The following is a 23774-nucleotide window of genomic DNA, read 5'->3' on the forward strand; positions in this document are numbered from 1 at the left end:
ATTATTTTTAATTATGAGTTATTTGTCTGAATTCAATAAATAGTAGGTGACATATGTTGATATCGTACACTTTTGTATATGTCTAATTTTATCATGTATGAAAAGAATTTTGAGGATTTTACTTTGTCCCTTTACATAAATTTATATATAAGTCAATAAAAAAATAGATATAATAATAATGAGAGAAATTAAAACAATTAAAATTAATAAAACATAATAAAAATATAGTTTTCAGAAAAGTATGTAAACTTGGAGAGAGAAATATTATCAACATACACTTTTTTTCACATATTTTTTTATTATTTAAAATGGATTAAAATTCATAAAAAATTGTAAGTCTCAATTCTCACATCATATCATATTTAATTGAAAGAATCTCTCTTATAATTTTATAATTATAATTAAATTTAACCAATACTAATGAAAATGTGTATATTAAAAAATGTGCTATTTAGGCTCTTAAACTAGAAATGCACACATTAGGAAAGCGATGAGGTGGCAAATGGTTAGTAGAAATGCTAATAGTTGTGGAGGACCTCGTGGCGTGCTAACACACACGCCTCACTCGCTATAAATAAAAAAACAATAAACCCACTCTGCTTCCCATCATCCGTCTTCTAGACTCTTCTTTTTCTCTAAGTCTAAGGGGTGCCCTGAGGTATCATGCTAAGCTCCTCTTCTCCTTTCTTCGATTTTCGCCTTTTCAATTCACTCTCTGATGATCACCGATTCCGTTTTTCGTTTTCATTTTTCCTCCCAACATTCTATTTCTCTTTTTTTGCATTTCATTTTCGATCATCCGCAGATCGCTTGCGTTTTTGTTCTACGACGCTGATCGTATCTTTATTTTTTATTTTATTTTTTTTTCCTTCTGTTACTTCGGTTTTTTTTTTAGAAATATATATATTTCTTATTCATTTATTTTGTTGAACTCCTGCTATTATGCATATGGAATTTGGAAGAATTTGATTCAGTAATGAGTTTTGCAAGTCTCGTTTGGTGTTATTAGACTGATCTACTGAATAGCCAGCTAGTTTGTGTATTTGGAATTTTACATGATAATCTGTGTTTACTTACGGTCAACTCAATCGGTTTCTTCTCTTATTTAGGATTAACATCAGAAACTTAATCAATTGAACATAATTACACATGGGTATCGAAAGTTTCATAGAGTTTGTAAGATCTTTTTGTGTTTGGATTGCCTTCTAACTCAATTGACTCGGTTAATATTGACTATTTAAATATGATCTAATGGTCCGTATTCACCGTTCTTATTTATTATAATAATATCCATGAGTTCTTACCTGATACTATGTATGTCACGTCACGCGTGAGTACTCCAGTCTTAGATGTTTTGTTTTAAATGGATGTTTTGTTGTTCAGATCACTTTGAGCAATGGTGAAGGCTGTGGCAGTTCTTGGCAGCAGCGAGGGTGTCACTGGAACTATTTTCTTCACTCAGGAGGGAAATGGTAAGTTTCTACTCTTCATTGGTAATCTTTTCAATTAAGCACTTGTGGGTGAAAAAAATTAACAAGTCAAAATGAGTTAAACTTCTATTCTATCTAAGAAGTTAAATGAGGTAACATTTATAAAATTTGAAGTGTGTAAGTTGATTTTAACTTGTGAAATAGATTTAATTTTTTTTTACGTTTTTTTTTGCTACTGTAAGTGTTTATTGAGAAATTTATTCAAACATGCCTATGATTTTGTTTTCTCATACTGTACTGACTATTGAGCCAAATCAAATGACATATATTACAAATTGTCCAGGTCCAACCACCGTAACTGGATCTCTTGCTGGTCTTAAGCCTGGTCTCCATGGCTTCCATGTCCATGCCTTGGGGGACACTACCAATGGTTGCCTGTCAACTGGTATAGTCTTTAGACAATAACCCGAATCATTTTTTGATACTATGAAGCATTAATGACCTGAAACAAATTGTATACTCTCGCTTTGCTTTAATGAAAAGAAATGAACATTTGTGTGAGAGATTGAGTCTTCAAAGCACCAAGCAATAAAATCTGTTATAAAGCAACTGGATTATGAAATCCCGTCATTAAGTAATATATTACAAGGCTCAATTTTTATTTTATTTTCTTTCCATTCTTACAGGAGCGCATTTCAATCCTAATAACAACGAGCACGGTGCCCCTGAGGACGAGAATCGTCATGCTGGTGATCTTGGGAATGTTAATGTCGGTGATGATGGTACGTCTGATCTATTATTTTTTCTTCTGTTTCATCTATTTGATTTGTTAATGTCGGTGATGATGGTACGTCTGATCTATTATTTTTTCTTCTGTTTCATCTATTTGATTAGTGATTGATTCCAACTAATCTGAAAAGATCAAAAAGCAACATATTTATCTGATTCCAAATTTCAAATTTCTGATTATTTTTACAATCCCAGTGTGAAAAGTAATATATATTTTTTGAATAAGCAATAAAAGTAATCTTTTTAGCATTACAAAGAAGTAATTGATAGATGACAGATAATCTGGAGGTTCTACAAGAAACTTTTCCATATTTTGAAATGATGTTTGGTAATTGAGATTACTTGCGTTCTATTTTGGTGATAGTTCATCTTTGAAAGAACTTGTCTATTTTGCCTATCATACCACATGCTTGTTTGGTCTTTATTTTAAAATGGTTTTATCTCATTGTGTAACTCAAGGTACCGTTAGCTTCAGTATTACCGACAGTCAGGTATGTTACTCATTTCCAAATCAAATCTCTGTTGAATTCTTCTAGGTTGACACCAAGACTTGGGAAGTTTCAATTTTTAACTAGTAAATTTGTACAGATTCCTCTCACTGGACCAAACTCCATCATAGGAAGGGCTGTTGTTGTCCATGCTGATTCTGATGACCTTGGAAAAGGTATCCACTAATCTGTTTTTATTCCTTGCTATCAGAGTCATTGGACATCCACTTATGATATTCTGTCTTAATTCTGTTTGGATTTGGATCCTTTCATGTTAGTAAAGAACATGAGATTGCCTTGTAAGGAGAGAAAATTATAGTATCTCGCCATGATTTACGTAGGGCCCATTAACTTAAATGTGTCTTCCTCTCGTTCATTTTCCTTGCTAGCATAAGAGGATCTTGATCTATTCTATTTTTCCTTCTTTGCATTACATATCACAGCTATTCATTATTTTATGTTAAAGTTTTTGTTGTTTTTCAGCTTATTACATGTTATTTTTCTTCCTTATCTTGTGTAGGTGGTCATGAGCTTAGCAAAACTACTGGAAATGCTGGTGGCAGAGTAGCTTGTGGTAAGCATAGACTGCAATATTAAATGCTGTCTTTTTTCACATTCCCTATTACCTTTACCTATGCAATATCAATTTTTGATGTGGTTTTGATGCCACAATTAACCTTACAAAGATCTTTATAGAGATTATCAAGTATCAATTAATCTGTATATTTGATAGCCGTTGTCAGCTGTTTTAGAATCAAATATGTATTTGTTAAGTTTCCTTTGTTTACTATGTCGTTAGTCCTTTCAATTCGTCCATGGTCGAGATTTTATAGTTGCTTATGTTGACAGTGTACTGATATCCTCTTTTTGCCGTTTGTTGGTGTCTAGGTATCATTGGTCTGCAAGGATAAACTAATCACATGAGGTTGGAACCGTGCTTTAGAATTGTGGAATAAAGTAGCACCCATTTAAACCCGTTTGGTTAGGTCCGGTCTGTGTACGGCTGAATTCTGTGTTTTGCTTGTATCGTATCTGAGGGTTATATGTAGACACTTGATGCTTAATCAAATTGTTACTTTGCCTGAAGTATGTGTTAGTGGTTATCCTTATTTCTTGTATTAGTTTGTGCTTGAAATATGATATGATACTCGAGAAATGTGAGATTTTTCTGATGACTTGAGGCTATGATTAGATTGGTAACAGAGAATGAAATGAAATGAATTGGAAAATAATGAGATGGAATGGAATAAAAATGTCATTTTATTGTTTGGATATTTTATAATAGAACCAAGCAAAGATTTCATAGTTTGGAGGAGGGGGAAATTGGGGTTAAGTCATAGTACAAAATAGATCATGATTAATATTTTTTTCACTTTCCATTCTTAATTTTACAATCGAATAACTTTTCATATTCCAATCTATGTCTTTAAAATTTTGTCTTTTTCGGCTGCATGCGATGACAGTGCTTATAATGTAATAAGTAATTCCTAATAATCTTAGCTTAAATTAAAAAAGAAGAAAGAAAATGAGTTCATAACTGAAAATTTACAATTCTCACACTAGTGGCATTACTTGTACAGGATGATGGAACCCATGGTACCAAGCTTTCTCACTATCCAAAAAACTCTACCAAACTTACCGCGGTTTTATAAATGCGTTGCTTGATCTTCACAAAATTTTCAGTTTAAAAAAATACAAGTTTCTGGGCACTCTTAATGCCACTGTTGATTAATGTTGCGAGCGGTTGGCGAGTTCGGAGCTACAGGAACAAATCCCCTACCACCAAAAACCGGACGCATAAATGAATTATCAAACTTACGCCATAGTTGATGAACGGTATGTGTTGGAGTTGTTAGTAAGGCACGAATACTGCTTGGACGATGAATTTCACTGCCATCAAATTCGTTTTCAGAATCTTGGGAGCCTCCAAGAAAGGGCACAGTGATTGATTTGGGGGAATTATTAGATGAATCTATATTTGCCATACTGTTTTTGCGTTTAGGAAGGGGATTAACAGGCAGCAAAAACCTTATGAGTGGCTTAGTCATCAAACCAAACACCTGACAAGTAGTAATTAAATTGTGTCAGCACCACCTCTAAAGAATTTTCTTTTGAAGCTGTGGATTTTGAATTTCCTGTCATATATGTGAGCTATAACAATTATCAAATGGTTAACCTAGGAGTAATTATGATCGAAGCAGAAAGCAAAATCTCTATATTAACAAAACCATGAAATGTCAAACAAATTTAGAAGAAGCATGCGTCTTACCATTGTGCTGACAAGCACAACAGTAATGGTGCTGGTGATCATGATGGCATTGGTTCGCTGTTCAGTGTGACCCGACAAGGTGAACTGCATTTTACAAGAGTGTCACTTTTAGAAATATCAAACTTCACGATTGTATCCGAGGTTTTAAACAGCCCCCACATGCCACATGTTGCTCTTACCTGATTGTAGGCAAGTGCCATTGAAACAGCACCTCTCATAAGACCAGCCCACCAAATTATCACCTAGAATGAAAAATTTGTCAACATAACCTGACAATCCTAAAAACCCTGACAGAGAATACTTGCAGAAATCTAGCCATACCTGCTCCCTGAAACTTATTTTTTCACTTTGCGTCTTTTTAGTGAGGTTGGATAAGAAGGATAGGGGAAAAACAAAGGCTGCTCTTCCAGCAAGTACTAGACCCAATAATACTGAACTCACAGCGACAGATGTTTTAGGCCTGCAGAAGAAACTGAGTGAGTTACACAAATTGTTTTTCTATAACAAGTAAAAGGAAGTCTGAGGAAACCATTTGTTGACTAGGAGACACATGATCCTACAATCTTTCACGAGTAAAAAGGGGCAAGGTGTTAATGATTATTTTCACTGGTCTCTGAGAGAATGCAGGACTCACCTATCACTAACAAACCTCCACTTTTCAATGTCCAAGGCATCCATACCAACATAAAGGAAGATAAAGGTTTCAAGAACAAATGAGAGAGTTGCAAAAGCATGTCTGTAACAACAAGTTTTAATAAATCAAATTAGACAGTGTTACTACCCCCAACCCAAATAGATCCATATATAACTTAGCTTGAAGAATGTCTAGAGGATATACTTGGTAGTTATTCTCGAGCTCTCAGTCACATTATGCCAAGTATAATGAGACATAACAATCCCACAGAAGAATACAGTAAGAATGCCACTCAGATACCATAACTGCAGAACTTGTAGATATATCAGAACCCTTTCACAAGAAAAAATAGATATAGAGCTCAAAAAGACATACTCTACAAAATATTTCTGAAGTTCTTTAAAACTTACTTCAGCCAGAATGTAGGAAAGGTATGCCATTAGCATCATAAGAGCAACCTCACGATCTGTAGAGTGCCTGCAATGAGTGAGCAATTTGTTGAACAGCTAAAAAATTATCACAAATTATTTTCATGGTAGGTTTAAAAAACCTGTGATCAAGATAAAACATACAGAGACTCCGAGTCGAAAAAAAAAATCATAGGAACTGCATCTACAGAATATAGAATATAAAACAATAGAATACTATGATAGTAATTGCTGAACGGCAATGGCGATGGTAAAAACAGTTCTCTCAGTAAGATACCTGCCAATATACAGCGTTTTAATAATGTAAGCGCTAAGTAGACCAGCCTGCAAGATGATATAGACATATTAGACCCTATGATGCACAAATGCAATACGTATCTGTTACGATGTTCCAAATATATAGGATAAGTATCAAATATATATATATATATATATTGGATATGATACATATCTATATATGTAATTATGTATGAAATTTCATAAAATTTAAGAAATATATTATTGTAATTCTGCAAATCCAAATTCAGAACATGATTAGTGGTTATAAACCATTATCATCATAAATCACTTCTTGAGATCATACATAAAGAGAACATGAATTAGAAGGAGCGAGGTAGCTTACCAAGACCCCAAGCAGGGTGCTTGCGGTGAACAAATACAAGAAGTTGCCAATAAAATGCAAACCAATTCTGGGGTCAATTTTGTTGAGGTCAAAACTTTTTATTGCATTAAAAAGCACAACAGATGTAGCATCATTCACAACACCCTCGCCAAATACAAGACTGTACAGTAAAGGTGTCTCATCCTGGTTTAGCACCTGCAACATCATTTATAAATTCAGTACTTAGCATTGACACCTTCGTTGCTGCTACATTGCGAAAAAGGCACATATCGTTCCAAACCTGCAATGTGCAGACAGAATCTGTAGCAGCAAATATTGCACCAATTGCTGAAAAAATTTGAAAAATTGAGTCACAAAACAGATTGACAATTGACAAGTTGCCAAATAGATAAGTTTGAATAATATAATACCTAGATAATCCCCCATATCCAGTGATTTACCAAAACCCATTCTCTTAAAAATTTGCGTGACACCTGAAACAATGCTTCAGAAGTTTAAGTCAGATAAGAATTAAAAAATTTCCAATGAAGACAGTTTGCTTAACAAATTTAGGTTAGTACTCGGTAACAAATTAATTATAATCTGAGAAACCAAGTCTATGTTAAATTTTAAAGAACAACATATGAAATCCATGTAGAGTGAAAAAAGACATACCGAAAGTTATGATGCTACAACTTATTAATGTACCAACAACTCCAAACAGGGTAATGGTAATGAAGTTAACAAAAAACTGTTTCTTTTTCACCTGAAACCTGGAATAATCATGTATACCTTGCTCTAAGTACAAGAACAACTAGAGATCAGGAAAACACAAAATAATTTTCATTGGGGTGCCAATTAATTAGACAATGATTCATTAGACAGCTAGTTGGTGCTGAAAACTTTACCCGGCATTAAATATGATAGGTGGCAGAAGGTATATAAAGAAAAGATCTTCGCTGAAAACTAGAAGATGCGAGCTTTTACCGCGACTCAACAACAAAATGACTATCCCAGTGCAAATACCCTGCAAATAGCAATTAATTAATTAATTCAGTCTTTTATGTTATTATAATTTACACATGCGCGCACACACATACATATGAATAATAATTTATTTATAGTATTTATATTAATTATAAAGTGATGATCACTTACTATCAAAAGGGCAGTGATAGACTCATTCACCCACCGATTCTCCTCAAGTAGATGGCCAATGACAATGCAAGCACAAAGCAGGGCCACAAAAATGTTCATGGACACAACGGAGGCATGATCTGAAGTTAGCATTTGCGTTTTTAAAAGCACGTAACTTAATTCACCACCCATTTTGTCAACCCTCAATCACAGAACCAGTTTGCAACCAAATTCGGATTTTCTTTCTTGAGTTATACAACGTGCAATGCCACTTTACAATCCAAACTCATATATATAATTTTCGGAGCTGCACTCATTTCAAGAGCCTCCTTAATTTCAATCTTATAAATTGCAACAACAAATTAAAGTCTCTGCAATGAGAACAGAAAAGTAAGATTCATGGAAGGCTAATAGCATTAGAAAACATGTAAAGATAATTTGTCTAACCATAAGTTCAGCATTAATTCACGTGATATAATGAACGTGAAAACGTTTAACGTGGAAAGAGCACGTAATATTAATTTTGTGGTGAAAAGAGAAATAAAAGGAAACAAACTCTGGTTCGAGTTCCTAACAGATTGGAATGTGAACTTTTGAGTTTTCAGTTTTAAGCTGTGTGCAATGATTCCAAGGAGAGAGCAAAAACGAAACAAACGATGAGGAGAAACAAAAAGAATAATGAATGAGTTGAGAGAATGTTGCCGATATCTGTTTGGTTGTAGCATAAGAGGAAAACTCGGAGAAAAATAAAAGACAATCGTTGAGAAAAAAGAAGAGACAACGGAAAACAAATAAGCGAGCAATGCGGGGATCACATAACAAATCATAATGCAAGCCGTTGATATTTATTTATTAATATAATAACACATGTTTTACATCGATTTTAAATTTACAATTTATAAATTCTTATATTATTATATTATATATATATATATATGTTGGTATGCGGGTATATGTTTCTAAGGATATTCATACTAAAACAAACAAAAACAAAATTTAAATTTAATTAAAAACAAACAAATTTAAAGTATATTATCATACTAAAACAAATATTTTTAAAGCATGTTTATACTAAAAGTAAATATTTTTTTATTTTTTTATATTTATATTAGAATAATTTAATTTATATATAATTAAAGTTATTTAAGCAATTTGAAATTATATGTAAGCACAAGCTTGCATATCATGTCCCCCTCAATAAGCAAGTAAAGAAAAAAAATAATTTATTTTACTATGTATTTATTAAACTATATTGTCATAAATTTTGGTATTTGATTATTTGTGGTAAACAGGTCATGCTAAGATGATTTCAGCATCATAATCATAATATAAGTCTTATGCATCATACATCAAACATTATAATGCTAAAGTATTTTTTTAAAAATGTCTTTTTTGATCTTTTATATTTTAGTATTTTTTATTTTATTTTGATCATTTATATTTTTTAATAAATTTATTTTAATCTTTTTTAACCTAAATGATAATTGTGTTAACAGAAAAAAAATGTGACATATAATGCTGATTGGAATGGTAACTAACATATTAGTTGAAATTATGTCATTTTAAATTATTTCACTTGTATATCATAAGGAATAGGAAGAATTGTTTCCAATACAATATCAGGGAGTATTGCTTGTAAAATCTCAATATCCACGAGTTTATTTTTTTCACTGATAATCTCACAAGTTACATGTAGTTTTAATTTAATTACTAATTAAGAATTAATTTTGTTTGATTAAATTTATTAATTTCACTTAATTATCTTATTTACTGAATATCCACTTACTATTTTATTTATCTATTAATTTTTTAAATTTTAAAAACTAGTTCATAATTTCATAGATTAAATAGTTATTTAGGATATTAAAGTGATATATCATTTAAAATAACTTTGCGATGTACAGAAGAAAATAGCTTTATAATATACATATTTCATTTCCATCACGAGGTTGATTTAAAAAAAAAAACGTTTAACATTTTCTACATGGTAAAGTTCACCTAAAATTTTAAATGTCAAATTTTATTAGAGAATCTTCAAAGTAATATGATAGCCGGTTAGCGAAAATAGTGGTGAGAAAATTTTTGGTTTTAAATACCAATTTTTTATATTTTATTTTACAGGTTCAATTTATTTGTTTTTTTATTTATTGGTGGTAAATTTTTCATTGATTATATGTATGGATGAAATATTGGGTTTGTATCCACCAAAAAAATCTCATTATTTTCAATAATAATTTGGTTGCTAGAAGTTAGCTAACCAATAAATTACATTTTAATTTTAAAAAAATAATAATCCACTAGTTAATTTTATTATGCATTTGGCACGGATTATAATTGATTGATACATATTATAATTGACACGGAATATTCAACTGTTTGATACAAATTATAGTTGATTGAAAATAATTAGAATTAAACATTAACCAGTTTGATGTATATTAGGCATGAATTATAATTGATTGAGAATAATTAGAATTAAATATGTAATTGTTGGATTATTTATAATTGATTAATAACAAACAAGTTTCATAATACTATTCAATTTTGCATTAATTAATTATAATATATTTTATAAATAAATAAATTTTTATATTAATAAATACATTCAAAAAAATTATCAGAAAATTAATTATTCTAAATTTATATCTGAAATATATATTTAAATTTTTCTTATTGTAAATTTAATTATAAGAAAATTAATATCTAAAACATATACTAAAAACATTTTATTATTCTAATATTTTAGAAAAAATTAAACTTATAAATATTTTTAAATACAAATAAATTATAAAAAAGTACAGTTATAAAAACTTGAGTTATAAAAGATTTTGAATGTTTGATTTGAATATTCACATGGTTTAATCGAGATATATTTTTAATAACAAATAAATGTATTGATATTTAAATTTAAATTCAATTTGTAATCAAACCAAATTATTACAAACCATCCAATGATAATAAGTATCATCTAAATTTTGAGAAACTACCTAGTTTTGACCCATGTAATTCAAACCTGTTTATAAATTCTCAAATTTAATATTATTATGTATGGATTATATATATATATATATATATATATATATATATATATATATATATATATATATATATATATATATATATATATATATATGTGTGTGTGTGTATATGTATGTATATTTTTGTGTTGGATTGTTCTAGTTTAATTATATTTCATATGGAGGACATGGTTTAGATGAAGTTGGATGGTTCTAGTTTAATTAAATGTTTCAGAGTTTGAGTTTTGGTACACAGTTGCATTATAAAAGTTACTTGACTTGAACATGATTACTTATGTAAAAATACTTGTTGATCTATGTTACAAAAACTAGATTTTGAAATGTAAAATTGACATTATGAAACCCAATTGGTGTAATTTAGTTGACAAAGAGCTTTAAACGGAACCAAAGGTCATGTGGTTACCAAAAACATTTATATTCTGGAAAATAATTTATGTAATTATATAATGGAAATTAGTATAGTATTTTATCAAAAAATAAAAATAAAATTAAGTGGGCGGTGTGAGGAGCAGTAAAAAGAGGTGTAAATAGGATGAGGCTATATTATATATTTGAGCCCAAAAGTACAAAGGCCTTTTGGACTTTAGAAAAACAAAAAAAGAAAGAATGTAGTCGGGCCCGATCAAATTCATGGCATGGCAGCTCCATTTTGTGTGTGTGGCGGAAGAGAGGGCGAGGAGAATGAAATCAAATTGAATAAACCCATACACTCCATTCTAGTCATTGCAAATTTGTGTTGAGGTTTTCTTCTCTCGATTTTTAAATGAATTGTTAGTGCGGGAACCAGAAAAGAATCGAAATCAAAATAAAATGGGCGCACAGAAGAAAAGGGTTTCAGAGGACCCCGACGAACTGGTGCGGGTTCCGTTGCAGGCCATTCTCTTGGCTGATAGTTTCACCACCAAGTTCAGACCTATCACACTCGAACGCCCCAAAGTAAACCTACCTTACTACAACGCTCTTCAATCTTCCTACATTTTCTATTTGCTTATTTGTTTTTTTACTTTTGGTTTTGAAGGTGCTGCTGCCGCTCGTGAATGTTCCGATGATAAATTACACGCTCACTTGGCTCGAATCCGCTGGCGTCGAAGATGTTTTCGTTTTCTGTTGTTCTCATTCCAAGCAGGTCATTAGCTACCTCGAGAAATCTGAGTGGCTCTCTCAACCTAATTTTACGGTGACGACTGTAGAGTCGCAGAATTCTGTCAGCGCTGGAGATGCGCTACGTGTAATTTACGAGCGCAATGTGGTATGTCTTTCTGTTCAACTCTAAAGACACTGTGTTGCAATACTCGAAAATTTGTTATTAGAATTGTACTATTAAACAATTGTTGTTGTTGTTCTTCTTAGTAGAATTGGTTTTCAGAAGGAGCAAAATCCAATCATAAATTGTCATATATGATAAGTTTGTTGACTTTTACTATAATTGCCTTAGAAATCACTCCAACCATGATTTCTGATTGGTTGGGAGTGTAAAATATTTTATACTGACATTATATAGATATTAAGGGGCATCTTCTACTGCTCCTAGTTTAGAATAGATTTGGCTATTGTAATCTTACCCTTTGGTTCATTTTTTATTTATTTATCATAAACAGATATTAGTCTTTTAAAGCATAATAATCCGTTATCACCTCTCTCTTTGTTTTTTTTTTTTATTTAAAATTATTAGCTTTATGATGAAAATTTCTGCATGCGCTGTTTTATAGGTTCTTTAAAAAGGAAGATTTTAGAACCTCACGTATCGGCCGCCACCAACCTATCCTAATTACTATTAGGATTTACTGCATTTTTAGAAAATACTTTTACCATTTTTAAAATATGCTGCTATTTGTCACTGTCTGATTAGTTATCCTTAAGCTCTGTATACTAACACTTTTGAATTGTTTGTTCATTGAAGATACATGGAGACTTTGTCCTTATCAGTGGAGATACTGTAAGCAATATGTCTCTTACTCAAGCACTTCTAGAGCATAAAGAAAGGAAGAAGAAAGATAGTAATGCTGTAATGACTATGGTCATTAAACGGTCAAAACCTAATCCAGCTATCCATCAGTCTCGACTTGGTACTGATGAGCTTTTCATGGCCATTGATCCTAATACCAAGCAACTTCTGTATTATGAGGATAAGGCAGACCAATCAAAAGGAAAACTACATCTTGACAAGTCATTGCTTTTTGATAATCCTTCACTCTCTCTGCATCATGACAAGCAGGTTGAACCCTTATCTTCAGATATTTCTGCTTAACTTCAATTTAAATTCTTGCAAAAATGAATTGGATTGCTGGTACTTATTTGTAAAAAACACATATAACTAATTCCTGGACAAAATTACGAATTTAAATTCACACCCATGAAAATTTTTACTGTATAGGAACAATTAATGAGTTCCAATGATGTTTATCTCATGATTGAGTGCTCAGAAATGATCTATTGATTCTCAATCGAATGTGTTACCCATCCATCTAAGTTTAATTTCAGTTAGTTGATGAACTATTTACTGTTGTTATTATTGCTTTGCTAATTGCTAGTATTTTGTAGAGTCATATCTCTGGCTAGAGACAACATTATTAAATTTTTTGAGCTCATTGGGTTAACAATATCTTTTCTGCAGGATTGTTACATTGACATCTGCTCACCTGAAGTCCTTAGCCTATTTACAGACAATTTTGATTACCAACATCTACGGCGTCATTTTGTCAAGGGATTGCTTGTTGATGATGTAATTTCTCTTCCATGTGCTTCATTGAGATATCTTGTGTTTTGGTAATTGGTACTATGGATTCTGCAATTCTTTCTGAAGATCTTCCTTAAGTCTTTCTTGGAAGGAAAAAAATCATCCTTTTGATTTTTTAAATATTCATTTTACTTGAAGAATATACTTAAATTTTATCTCCTATGAACCTTTGACATTCCTCCAGAGGTGTCATGTTGATGAGGTCATATAAAACAGTGCTTTTTTGTAGTGATCATGTGTCTGCATGTGTTGGAACTTGAATAATCTCCTATTTCCATACTAGGACACTTTTCCAACAATTTTTGGACACGCATTGGACTTATGACAACTAACCAGTCTTATAAACTTATGCATTTCCTGTCTTCAAATGTTTTGGTTTACAAGCTCGTCATTTGTGTTGCTTATATATTCTATTCCAAATATTCTTTAAATTATTACATTCTATGTACACCACATCAACATTGACCATATGTTTCTTTCAGATAATGGGGTACAAAATTTTTGTTCATGAAATCCACTCGGATTATGCTGCAAGGATCGATAATTTCCGAGGCTACGACACCGTCAGCAAGGATATAATTCATCGATGGACATATCCACTAGTGCCAGATGTAATGAATTTTGGAAACACAGCTACTAAACTCGAACGGCAAGGAATGTACCGTGCTTCGGGTATGGATGAAATTTTTAGTTTCTATTGGGCATGCTGGTGAATTGTTTATAGGATTACATTATAGTATGGTGTGCTGTAGGAGTATGCTAACTAGATTTAGGGAGGAGAGAGAGAGAGAGAGAGGGAGAGAGGGAGGGAGAGGAAAGTGTTTCTGTATTGATAAGGATTCAACCCAACCATAGATTGGGGAATGAAGCAGTACATATAGGCAGTTGCATAACAGAATGATAAAGCTGTTGACAATTGTACTTACAACTGTCTAATAGAAAACTAACCTAACTCGAGTTAGTTAACTGTTTCTCTTATACCCCTGAAAACTAACCTCTGATTACAAAAGATACAGAAGCTAAGTAAAAAACACTCAGGGAGTAAAATACTACTCTCTTATACCCCCCCACAAACTCAGCAGTGGTTGGCAGAATGCTTTTCAACCACTCTGAGTTTGCTCCTATTTATTAGAAAATTGGAGGGAGATACAGCTCTGGTAAGGATGTCAGCTCTCTGGTCTGCTGCTGGAACATGGACAACCTGAAGCTGTTTGCCGAGAACCTTCTCTCTGACAAAGAACAAATCCAGCTCAATATGTTTGGTGCAAGAGTGTAGAACAGGGTTATGAACAAGGGACACAGTACTCATATTATCACAGAAAATAACTGGTGGAGCATGAGGAACTTTGAGCTCTGTCAGCAGGGACTGAATCCAAGTTACTTCAGCTGTTGCCAAAGCCAAACTCCTATACTCTGCCTCGGTACTGGACCTAGCCACAATAGATTGATTTTTGGACCACCAAGAGACAAGATTTGGGCCTAAGAACGCAGCAGCACCTGAGGTAGACCTTCGATCATCAGGATCTGAAGCCCAGTCAGCATCACAAAAGGCATGAACAGAGTAGTGCTTTGTAGAAAAAATGGGTTCCAGTTCCAGCCCAAAATGAAGTGTGCCATTTAGATGCCTGAGGATTCTTTTGACAGCAACCCAATGTTGTTCTGACATATAAATTGACAAACTTTGTTGATAGAGAAACTAATTACTGGATGTGTGATAGTAGCATGCTGTAGAGCACCAACTACAGAGCGCTACAAGGTAGGATCAGAAAAACCTCAGAGCCTGTTTTGGTAAGCTTGTAGCCACCAACTAATAGGGGTGGGTAAGTGGGTCGGCCCGCCCCGCTTAAGGCCCGCTTGCATAAGCCCGCATTGGCAGCGGACCGGGCCAGCCTGTCCCGTTTTCTTACACGGACCAAATAAATTGGTCTGTCCCCGCCCAGCGGGTCAAACGGGCCAGTCCGCGGGCCTAGTTTTAAAAGAATTTCAATTTCAATAAAAATACAACACAATCAAATTAAGTTCAATACAAATGTAAATAAAGTCTTAACAATTAGTCAATTATATCAATAAAATAAATAATGTCTTAACAAAAGAAAATCCAAGCAATAAATCTAAAATATGAAATTTAAACATCCACGAGCTCCACCACGACCACCTCAATCATACGAACGGCCTCCGTCACCCCTCCCTTGATTACCATACGCAGAATCATAGTTTGAGCAGTGTGTGTTACCTTGAGTTAGATGAACCTGAGCTTCAGAAGCAGAATTGGAATTCAAACCCTCAGCAAGATTCAATGAGCCCAAATTCTTCTTGCGAGACTTTTCAATGCTAGATTCCTCAACCAGTAGCATAGAAGTGACATCGTCCAAACTTAGAGGATCACTCGAATTGTTTAGAATAGTACAAATTGTGCGATAATCATCAAGCAAACCATTAAGAATCACGTCGATGTGAGCGCTAGTTAAAATTGAGTCTCCAATTGATGCATGTGAATCAATTCGGGATTGAATGTGTAACATATAAGCAGTTATTGAACGATTCTCAAGAGAAGAAGAACAAAGCTCACTATGCAATTGCTTCTTCTTCGCACACGCAAAGGATTGAAAGTGCTCATGCAATCGATCCCACAGATGCCATGAGGTTACGCGATTGATGATGCAAAGAAGAACTGCTTCTGAAATAGTCGATTGAAGCCAAGAGAGGATCAATTGATCTTGTTGCTCCCAGAAATGATAGGCAGCGCTAACGATGTTGTTGTTGTGATCTTCAACAGTGAGAAATTTCTGCGGAATCTGCGGAGCAAGAATGTAATCAAGAAGACCATGCCCGATGATTACAGGTTGAACCTGAGAACGCCATAGAAGGTAATTGGAATCTGTGAGTTTCGCTGTTACATTGTGCGGGAATGAGACAGAGGAGCGGTGCTGGCGTCTGAACCAGCGGCAGAGGAGGAGACGGATGTGGTGGCGGAGAAGAATTGTTGTTTGCAGAAGCCATTTTCAGAAGCAAGGATCTAACCTAGCTCTTTGATACCATAATGAGATTTAGGGAGAAGAGAGAGGAAAGTGTTTCTGTATTGATGAGGATTCAACCCGACCATAGATTGGGGAATGAAGCAGTAGGCAGTTGTATAACAGAATGATAAAGTTGTTAGGCAATTGCATAACAAAATGATATAGCTGTTGACAGTTGTACTTACAACTGTCTAACAGAAAACTAACCTAACCTGAGTTAGTTAACTGTGAGAAACAGTTAACTAACCTCTGATTACAAGAGATACAGAAACTAAGTAAAAAACACTTAAGGGAGTAAAATACTACTCTCTTATATACTTGGTGTAACTCTTTCTTTTCTTTTAGTCATGTTGTGAGTCTAACTATAGTTGGTAGTTAGATTGATATTAGTTAGACAGTTAGTTAGGACAGCTGTTTGACAGCTGTCACTAACTAACTCAAGTTAGTTGACAGTTACATAACTGTAACTGTTATATAAACTGCATTTAATGTGTATTCTATTTTAACAAATTCTTTTCTCTCCTTTCAGAAATATCACAATTGCAGTCTGCTGTTATTGGCCCTTTCACTGTCATAGGATCTGACACCAAAATTGGGAATAACACTAAAATTTCAAATTCTGTTATTGGTGAAGGATGTAAAATTGGGTCAAATGTTATCATAGAGGGATGCTATATATGGGATAACATCATCATAGAAGATGGCTGTAAACTCCAGCATGCAATTATATGTGATGGGGTGACTATAAAGTCGGGGGCTGTTCTGGAACCTGGTGTTATTTTGTCTTTTAAGGTTTGTGTCCTCATACTATCTATACCATGCTAGTAGCCATCATTTCTTCCTTCTTGTTTCTCCTTTGTTTTGACTTGCTTCAAAACTGTTTATGCTTCATCACAATAGTTGTGTTGTCATTAAATTAGAGCATCAAAATCTTTCAAACTAAATACTTTATTTGATGTACCGAAACTTGGTATAGCAGGGAGCTTGGTTTCTCTTATGTAAGGTCTTGGTTTCAAGCTTTGTGAACAAAGAAAATTGGTGTACTGGCATGTGAAATTTTTCTCCCATGAGTGGCTCCACCTAACTCAGATCCCAAAGTGGCTTTTGGAAACAGAGGGTTTCAGACCAAAATAAAGTGTTGAGAATAATTTAAATCATAGTGTTATAATATTAATTATTACTAGTATCTTAGCTTGTGTAATGCACAGATAAGTGTTTATTTTTATATAATTCAAATTTATGAATAATAAATATTTTTAATATATAAATTATATCATAATTCAAATAAATAAATATCTTTAAATATATACATTATAATTTGGATTTACCATGAATAGTTTAAATTGTGATATAAGGTTATTTTTAACTATTGATGATTTCTTTTAAAAATGCCTATTGGAATTCTATTTAGAGATAAGAGAGTAAATTTGCTATTATTTTTTTCTTATGCTGTATAGATATGAATTTAATGATTTACTTCCATTTTCTCGACTGAGTTAGTGTATCTAATAAGCGTTTGAAATTCACTTTGCTTGTTTATTTAATTATTTCAATTAATCATTGTGAGATGGAAATATACAGACTGTCTTTTGTCAATAATATATTATGTATACAGCTTTTGATGCATCCAGGAATTTTATGCTTCCAGGTTGTAGTTGGGCCAGAATTTGTTGTTCCTCCCTATTCAAAGGTATCTCTATTTCAGCAGCCAATTGAGGAAGATAGCGACGAGGAGCTTGAATATGCTGATAGTACTAGTGGTATTGTTTATTCTCCTGCTGTTATTGTTTATTCTCCTGCTGTTAAATTAGCTTTGCAAAATGTGATATTCATAGCCATATGAAACATTGCCTGGAGTTAACAAAATCAGAGAGAGAATTTTTAGGTTCTTAAAGCAAAACTATAACCACTGATAATTTTGTACGCTATAATTCAAATTTGTTGCATTCAATGCTTCAAACAAGTATTTTGACCTTGTTAGCTGTTATAGTTAAAACTATGAGTTGATTTATTTGATTCCAATAATCTTGCAATGAAAATTCTTGTGGTGAACAATATTATCAGGCTGTCCTCCATTTGATCCACTATTCTAATTGTACCTTCTATGTTTGGTTAAATTATAAACAAATTTATTTTGCTTTATGCTGTGTATTGATTAATAGAATAAATACATTTGCTAAACCTTTCAATCACTTTTTTCATGTATACAGTCATAGGCAGCCAAGTTGATAAATCAGATGTAGAGATTGCTTCCCAAGTACTGGGACACATTTTAGTCCTGCTTCAGAGGTTAGTTCCATAAGGCTTTTAGATTATGATTTTAATTTTTCACCATTATTTCAGTATGTCTTGTTCTTGGTATATCATGAAGATTAAGCTTAGATTTATTTTCTTAAAAAATAAATTACTAAATTATTTAATAAGGACCTCTTTGATAAATAGTCGCCATTAAATTTTTATTTTGTTTTCAAAACATTATTGCATTTGCAACATTTCATTGCTAAATTGCAAATTTTTATGGAAGCACGTCACTTCAATCTTCACTACAAATGTTGCCAGCTAGCACCTCTGCAATCGTTAAGCACTGTAGCTAATATAATCGCCTCAACTCTGTTCATGGCCTCCACTTCCCCGCCTGTCATGCCATAGTCCGTGTCAGCAGTCTCTTAGTTTTTCAATAAAAAGTAAAATTATTTGGTTTTCTCTTGCTTTGTCACTTGCTTACCAACTTTCATCTCTCTTTTTACACTAGCAATAACAAAATAAGTAGCTAATATTGATTACAAAAATGCAATATTACACTCCTTTTTTTGGAGGGACTACCAAAATGAACCCCAATATTTGGTTAGGGAATTTATTGTTTCTCAGTACACTTTCTTTATTGATCAGCTAGGTATGGGTGGGGCTGGACATGTGTGGTCAACATGTGAAGGCAGCCATGAAGAAGAGTGGAGGCATTCGGTGGCGCCTATTCCTAAAGATAAAATTCTGGAGGCAATTAAAACTATGGAAGATGATCTGGAGTTAACTCATGATGATAGTTTTCTCCCACCTTCTGGAGAGCTGAAACCTAATTCTAATTATTCAGATGATGATGATCATGAAGATTCTAGAGATGACTCTTATTACTTTGATAAAGAGGTTAGGATTTTGACCTTTAAACTCATGTCAGATGCATTGCATGGATATCAGATTTTTAAATACTCCATCATTTGCAGGTTGAAGCAACCTTTCTCAGGGCTGTGCATGAAAACATACAAGAAAGCCATCTGATCTTAGAGATCAATTCTTTGAAGTAAGTAATATACTTATATGTATTCTTTAAAGTTGAATGTAGATCCATAGCTTTTCATGTGATTTACACACACACGCACACGCACACGCACACGCACACGCACAGAGGAATGGATTCTCTTGTAAAAATTTCACAAGTTTTTGTCATGTGAAAAAATTGTATTTATTTCTCTCTTCATGGGCGACATTAAGGTCATGTTTGGGTAAACAACTAAAGCCCTTATTAAATAAGCTCATGACATCCGAGCTTATATCATAAACTTAATCATGAAGCTTATACAAGTGATTGTAACATAGAATTTCTTAATTTATGTGCAAAAGCTTAGGAGGAGGAATCAAATGACCAAACTAATTGTTTCATTTTACTTGAAAAGTAATAGAATTGTGCCTTTTCTATGCCATCCAACTTCCAACTGCTCGTTTAAATATGTGAAAGAATTGCCACTCTGTTTTGTCTAGAAGGTGACATCTTCAGAGTGCGTATTGAACTATTTTCTGCAATTTTGATTGTTTTATTATATGATGACAATTTAAATATGCATTCAGTGGACATGCATTTATTGTAACATTGGCTTCATTTATTTGGTAGGTTGTCATACAATAAGCTAGCTGCTGATTGTGCTGGAGCTGTATTTTATGCCATGATGAAGTATGCTTTAGATACCCCCCATAGTTCAGCTGGTGAGCTTTCCCCTTCTTTCTATTGCTACCTAATATTTTTAATCTTTTCCGTTTGTTTTCTTTATATGGTATTCCTTTCTTATTAAATTGAAATAACTTGTAGAATTTAATTTAGAACTTGAGCATACTTGTAAAACTTGGTATCTTGACCTTGTCAGAGAGTCTGAATAACAAAATATACAGAATGATTGGGATAAACTAATCGACTGTGGGCTCTAGTGAGAAAAGTGAGTCAAATGGAAGAGTGTTTAAAAGGGGTAGAGGAAGACCTAAGAAAATATTAGGAGAAATCGTGGAAAAACAATTTACTCTAGATTGTCATTAAAAGAAAAAAACTCTTTGATAGTCTGATGGTGTGATTTGATCCATGGAGCTGACTTCTCCTACTGGGTCTGTTTCTCATCTGATTTTACTTTTTATCACTTTGTACATGGGATTGACTGTGTAAATATGTTACTCATTTTTAGTTGTTTTTTTGTTTATTTATTTTTTGTATATTCTTAATGTTTGCTTATTGATTTTATTATTGCTTGGATGAATATGTTTCAGATGGTTTGCTTCAAAATGTTCAGGCTGTATTTACAAAATGGAAAAAGGCTCTTACATCCTATCTGACTGACATAGATGAGCAGGTGCATATGTCAATTCTCTCCCCTTTACTTGTTTAAGCTATTCATGTTTGCTTCTGTACTAGCAATTTTAATTAGTAAATTTTATGACTATCTTGTCAATATTTTTCTTATTTTTTTCTAAAGCATTCTGTAGAACGCACAAAATTGCAAAATTAAACACACAATGCTGCTTTTTTGCTGCATGTTGGCTGGATTACTCAAGTGTTGTTGCCTTTTTCTCATGCTGATTAAACATCTACATTGGCATGCATGGCATTTTTTGTTCTTGACATGGTTTTTTAACTTGTTTTGGAGTATATAAACTATTAGTTTTTTCTGCTGCTAAAGTTATGATTTCTCTGGTAGTATCAAATAAAATCACTTTTGGATTCTCTGCTGAGTGATCTTTGAGCTTGGTTATTTCATCTAATAGTTAACATTGTGGTTGTCTTTAAAATTACTTGTCGGTTAAAGAAAGAGAAAAGGCAAAAAGATCTTTAATTGTGTGAAACATAAAAGCACTTCATTAGTTTAATGAACTTTGAGTTGTTAAAAAAGATCTATCTTTTTGAATTATTTTTGTGAATTGTCTAATGTTTTTGTCAATAATAGAATTTTGCTCAACTTGAATACAATGTGGCAGTTTACCTACCACTTCCCTATTTGATTTCCATTATTACATAATGGCCAGCCCTCTGCTTACCTATTTTCAATTTTTTTTCACTCCAGATTGAAGTAATACTTAAATTTGAAGAAATGTGTGGGGAATCTGCTAAGGAGTTTGCTCCATTGTTCACAAGGGTATGCTTATCTTCTGCAAGTTATTAGGCTTATTGATATGTCGCATTCTGTTAGTGTACATCTGAAAGATGCATTGAACTATAAACGTGGCTGCATATCTTTCGTAGTTATTAAATTGATTTTTATATCTTGCATAACTTAGGCTTGTTAATGTGTGGTGTTTTAATGCTGTTCTGTCTAAAGTCAATTTTTAATAATGTTATATCCTTTTGTTCAAATAGAAATTACTTCAATATCAATCATAATTTATGTATTGCTGTCCTGTCTAAAGTCAGTCAATTAACAATGTTTTGAAATGAACTTTGACGCAAAATAAAGGTTTCAAAAAGTTCTCATACTCTCATTCTTGTGTATCTGTTGGCAGCATCAAAGTACTTCTTTAGTATTGAGTTTTGGACATTTTTAACCGTAGCCTTCTCCTGCCACACATATACTATTTGTAATGTAATTGGAGTGTGTTTTATATTCTCACAATTCACTCCTCATTCGGCTTTCCCCCCATGTCATGACTTCTTAACTGCTTTCAGATTTTGCACTACTTGTATAATGAAGATGTTTTAGAAGAAGATGCTATTTTGAGTTGGGAAGCCGAGTTAAAAGATGCTGACGAGGCAGATAAAGTTTTTGTTAAGCAGGCCCAAAAATTAATTCAGGTAAGCATGATTGCCTATTTTTTCACACTTGTAGAACTTGGTTATGTTTACCTGCGTTTTCACTACTACCCTATAAGAAGCAATGAAGCATTACTTTCTTATGTAAGCCATTTTTATCGTTTCTTTTTGTAGTGGCTAAAAGAGGCACCTGAAGAAGACGATGATGAAGAGGAATAGAAAGGATTTTTTAAGGTGCTTCATCTCAGCCAAGCTTAAAAGGGGCTTGAGTGCATTCATCTATCCTGTAATTCAAATGGGTAGTTATTTTGACATATTTTTGTGCATATGATGTGGGGGAATTAGTCTAAGGAAAATTTGAAAGCGTTAAAAAGAACGTATCCCTCGAGTTTCAAGTTTGTTACATCGTGTGATCACTTACCTGTTAATTTTTACCCACTCAGCAGGTTAAGTGGTAAAGGTTTTTAAAATTAGTACTTTGATTCCTTGATCAGTGTTGTACTCTGGCTGTTGAAATACTTGGGCAAAACTATACTAATTATTATTAGGGATAAATGTAAAAAATTGCTCCAATTTTGGGTCATGTATGAATTTAATAATGGCTTTATGGCCTCACTAAAAAAACTCGTATTCTCAATATAAAAAAAAGTCGTATTCGTCTCGCGAAAATCTAATCCCTTTCGTTATTCAACGTTAAGTGAGTAATTTTCTAGTTACACACTATTTATATCATTATTTGATTCCCAGATTAAACAATCTTCAAAGGTGTCCAGTACGTCAGCATATATTGATATAAATATATGCATTAATAATTTATTATTTTGTTTTTTATCTTAAAATTTTAGTTACTAAGCCTTTAAAAAATTGAATTAATTTTTTTTTGAATCTTTAAATCTAATTTTGGTTATTAATTTTGGTTTTGATATATACATACCTGACCATATTAAAAGATTTGGCCACTAAGTCTTGAAAAGATTCTATTTATTGCCATTGCAATCATTTAAAAATTGTTATCAAGTTAGTTTTCAAAGATTTTTTTTATTGTTATTATAATCTTTTATAAGGATTAATTGTTGGAATTTAAGAATTTTTTTTCTCAGTTTTAATCTAGTACCAAATTAAGTCTCAAAATTTCATTTTCTATTCTCTTTGATTTTCATAAAGATGAATATTATACATTTGAAATTTTTAAGAGATTAATTTGGTGA

At 32.7% G+C, this 23774-nt stretch overlaps 3 protein-coding genes across 3 annotated transcripts; 2 read left to right on the forward strand and 1 right to left on the reverse strand.

The window, feature by feature from the left end:
- Nucleotides 1-515: 515 nt before the first annotated feature.
- LOC114400541 (superoxide dismutase [Cu-Zn]) lies at nucleotides 516-3882 on the forward strand. Its single transcript, XM_028363032.1, has 8 exons — nucleotides 516-658; nucleotides 1384-1472; nucleotides 1774-1875; nucleotides 2117-2212; nucleotides 2679-2710; nucleotides 2808-2883; nucleotides 3228-3281; nucleotides 3596-3882. The coding sequence occupies exons 2-8, from the start codon at nucleotides 1397-1399 to the stop codon at nucleotides 3616-3618; spliced, it is 459 nt and encodes a 152-aa protein (XP_028218833.1). The 5' UTR covers nucleotides 516-658; nucleotides 1384-1396; the 3' UTR covers nucleotides 3619-3882.
- Nucleotides 3883-4286: 404 nt separating this feature from the next.
- On the reverse strand, nucleotides 4287-7110 carry LOC114398909 (sodium/hydrogen exchanger 2-like). Its single transcript, XM_028361005.1, has 11 exons — nucleotides 7071-7110; nucleotides 6941-6987; nucleotides 6661-6855; nucleotides 6316-6362; nucleotides 6021-6087; nucleotides 5815-5915; nucleotides 5611-5712; nucleotides 5298-5436; nucleotides 5156-5218; nucleotides 4977-5060; nucleotides 4287-4767 (listed from the first exon to the last, which is right to left on the reverse strand). Exons 1-11 carry the CDS (start codon nucleotides 7108-7110, stop codon nucleotides 4420-4422), a joined length of 1233 nt encoding a protein of 410 aa, XP_028216806.1. The 3' UTR covers nucleotides 4287-4419.
- A 4336-nt stretch (nucleotides 7111-11446) lies between these two features.
- LOC114398965 (translation initiation factor eIF-2B subunit epsilon-like) lies at nucleotides 11447-23139 on the forward strand. Its single transcript, XM_028361056.1, has 14 exons — nucleotides 11447-11750; nucleotides 11833-12063; nucleotides 12715-13029; nucleotides 13429-13536; nucleotides 14034-14223; nucleotides 17098-17360; nucleotides 18217-18354; nucleotides 19458-19709; nucleotides 19787-19863; nucleotides 20452-20543; nucleotides 21093-21175; nucleotides 21884-21955; nucleotides 22483-22608; nucleotides 22741-23139. The coding sequence occupies exons 1-14, from the start codon at nucleotides 11625-11627 to the stop codon at nucleotides 22783-22785; spliced, it is 2118 nt and encodes a 705-aa protein (XP_028216857.1). The 5' UTR covers nucleotides 11447-11624; the 3' UTR covers nucleotides 22786-23139.
- The last annotated feature ends 635 nt before the right edge of the window (nucleotides 23140-23774 follow it).

Source organism: Glycine soja, chromosome 19 (assembly GCF_004193775.1).
Source record: "Glycine soja cultivar W05 chromosome 19, ASM419377v2, whole genome shotgun sequence".
Taxonomy (NCBI): domain Eukaryota; kingdom Viridiplantae; phylum Streptophyta; class Magnoliopsida; order Fabales; family Fabaceae; genus Glycine; species Glycine soja.

Excerpts from the sequence above, each read along its gene's own strand:
- LOC114400541 (XM_028363032.1), top strand. The coding sequence starts at position 1,397 with ATGGTGAAGGCTGTGGCAGTTCTTGGCAGCAGCGAGGGTGTCACTGGA. Across the intron at positions 1,876-2,116 it reads CAATGGTTGCCTGTCAACTG|GAGCGCATTTCAATCCTAAT; the intron begins GTATAGTCTTTA and ends CCATTCTTACAG. Across the intron at positions 3,282-3,595 it reads TGGTGGCAGAGTAGCTTGTG|GTATCATTGGTCTGCAAGGA; the intron begins GTAAGCATAGAC and ends GTTGGTGTCTAG.
- LOC114398965 (XM_028361056.1), top strand. The coding sequence starts at position 11,625 with ATGGGCGCACAGAAGAAAAGGGTTTCAGAGGACCCCGACGAACTGGTG. Across the intron at positions 13,537-14,033 it reads AGGGATTGCTTGTTGATGAT|ATAATGGGGTACAAAATTTT; the intron begins GTAATTTCTCTT and ends TGTTTCTTTCAG. Across the intron at positions 14,224-17,097 it reads AGGAATGTACCGTGCTTCGG|AAATATCACAATTGCAGTCT; the intron begins GTATGGATGAAA and ends CTCTCCTTTCAG.
- LOC114398909 (XM_028361005.1), bottom strand. The coding sequence starts at position 7,110 with ATGGGTTTTGGTAAATCACTGGATATGGGGGATTATCTAG. Across the intron at positions 5,916-6,020 it reads TTTCCTACATTCTGGCTGAA|TTATGGTATCTGAGTGGCAT; the intron begins GTAAGTTTTAAA and ends CAAGTTCTGCAG. Across the intron at positions 5,219-5,297 it reads AAATAAGTTTCAGGGAGCAG|GTGATAATTTGGTGGGCTGG; the intron begins GTATGGCTAGAT and ends TTTTCATTCTAG.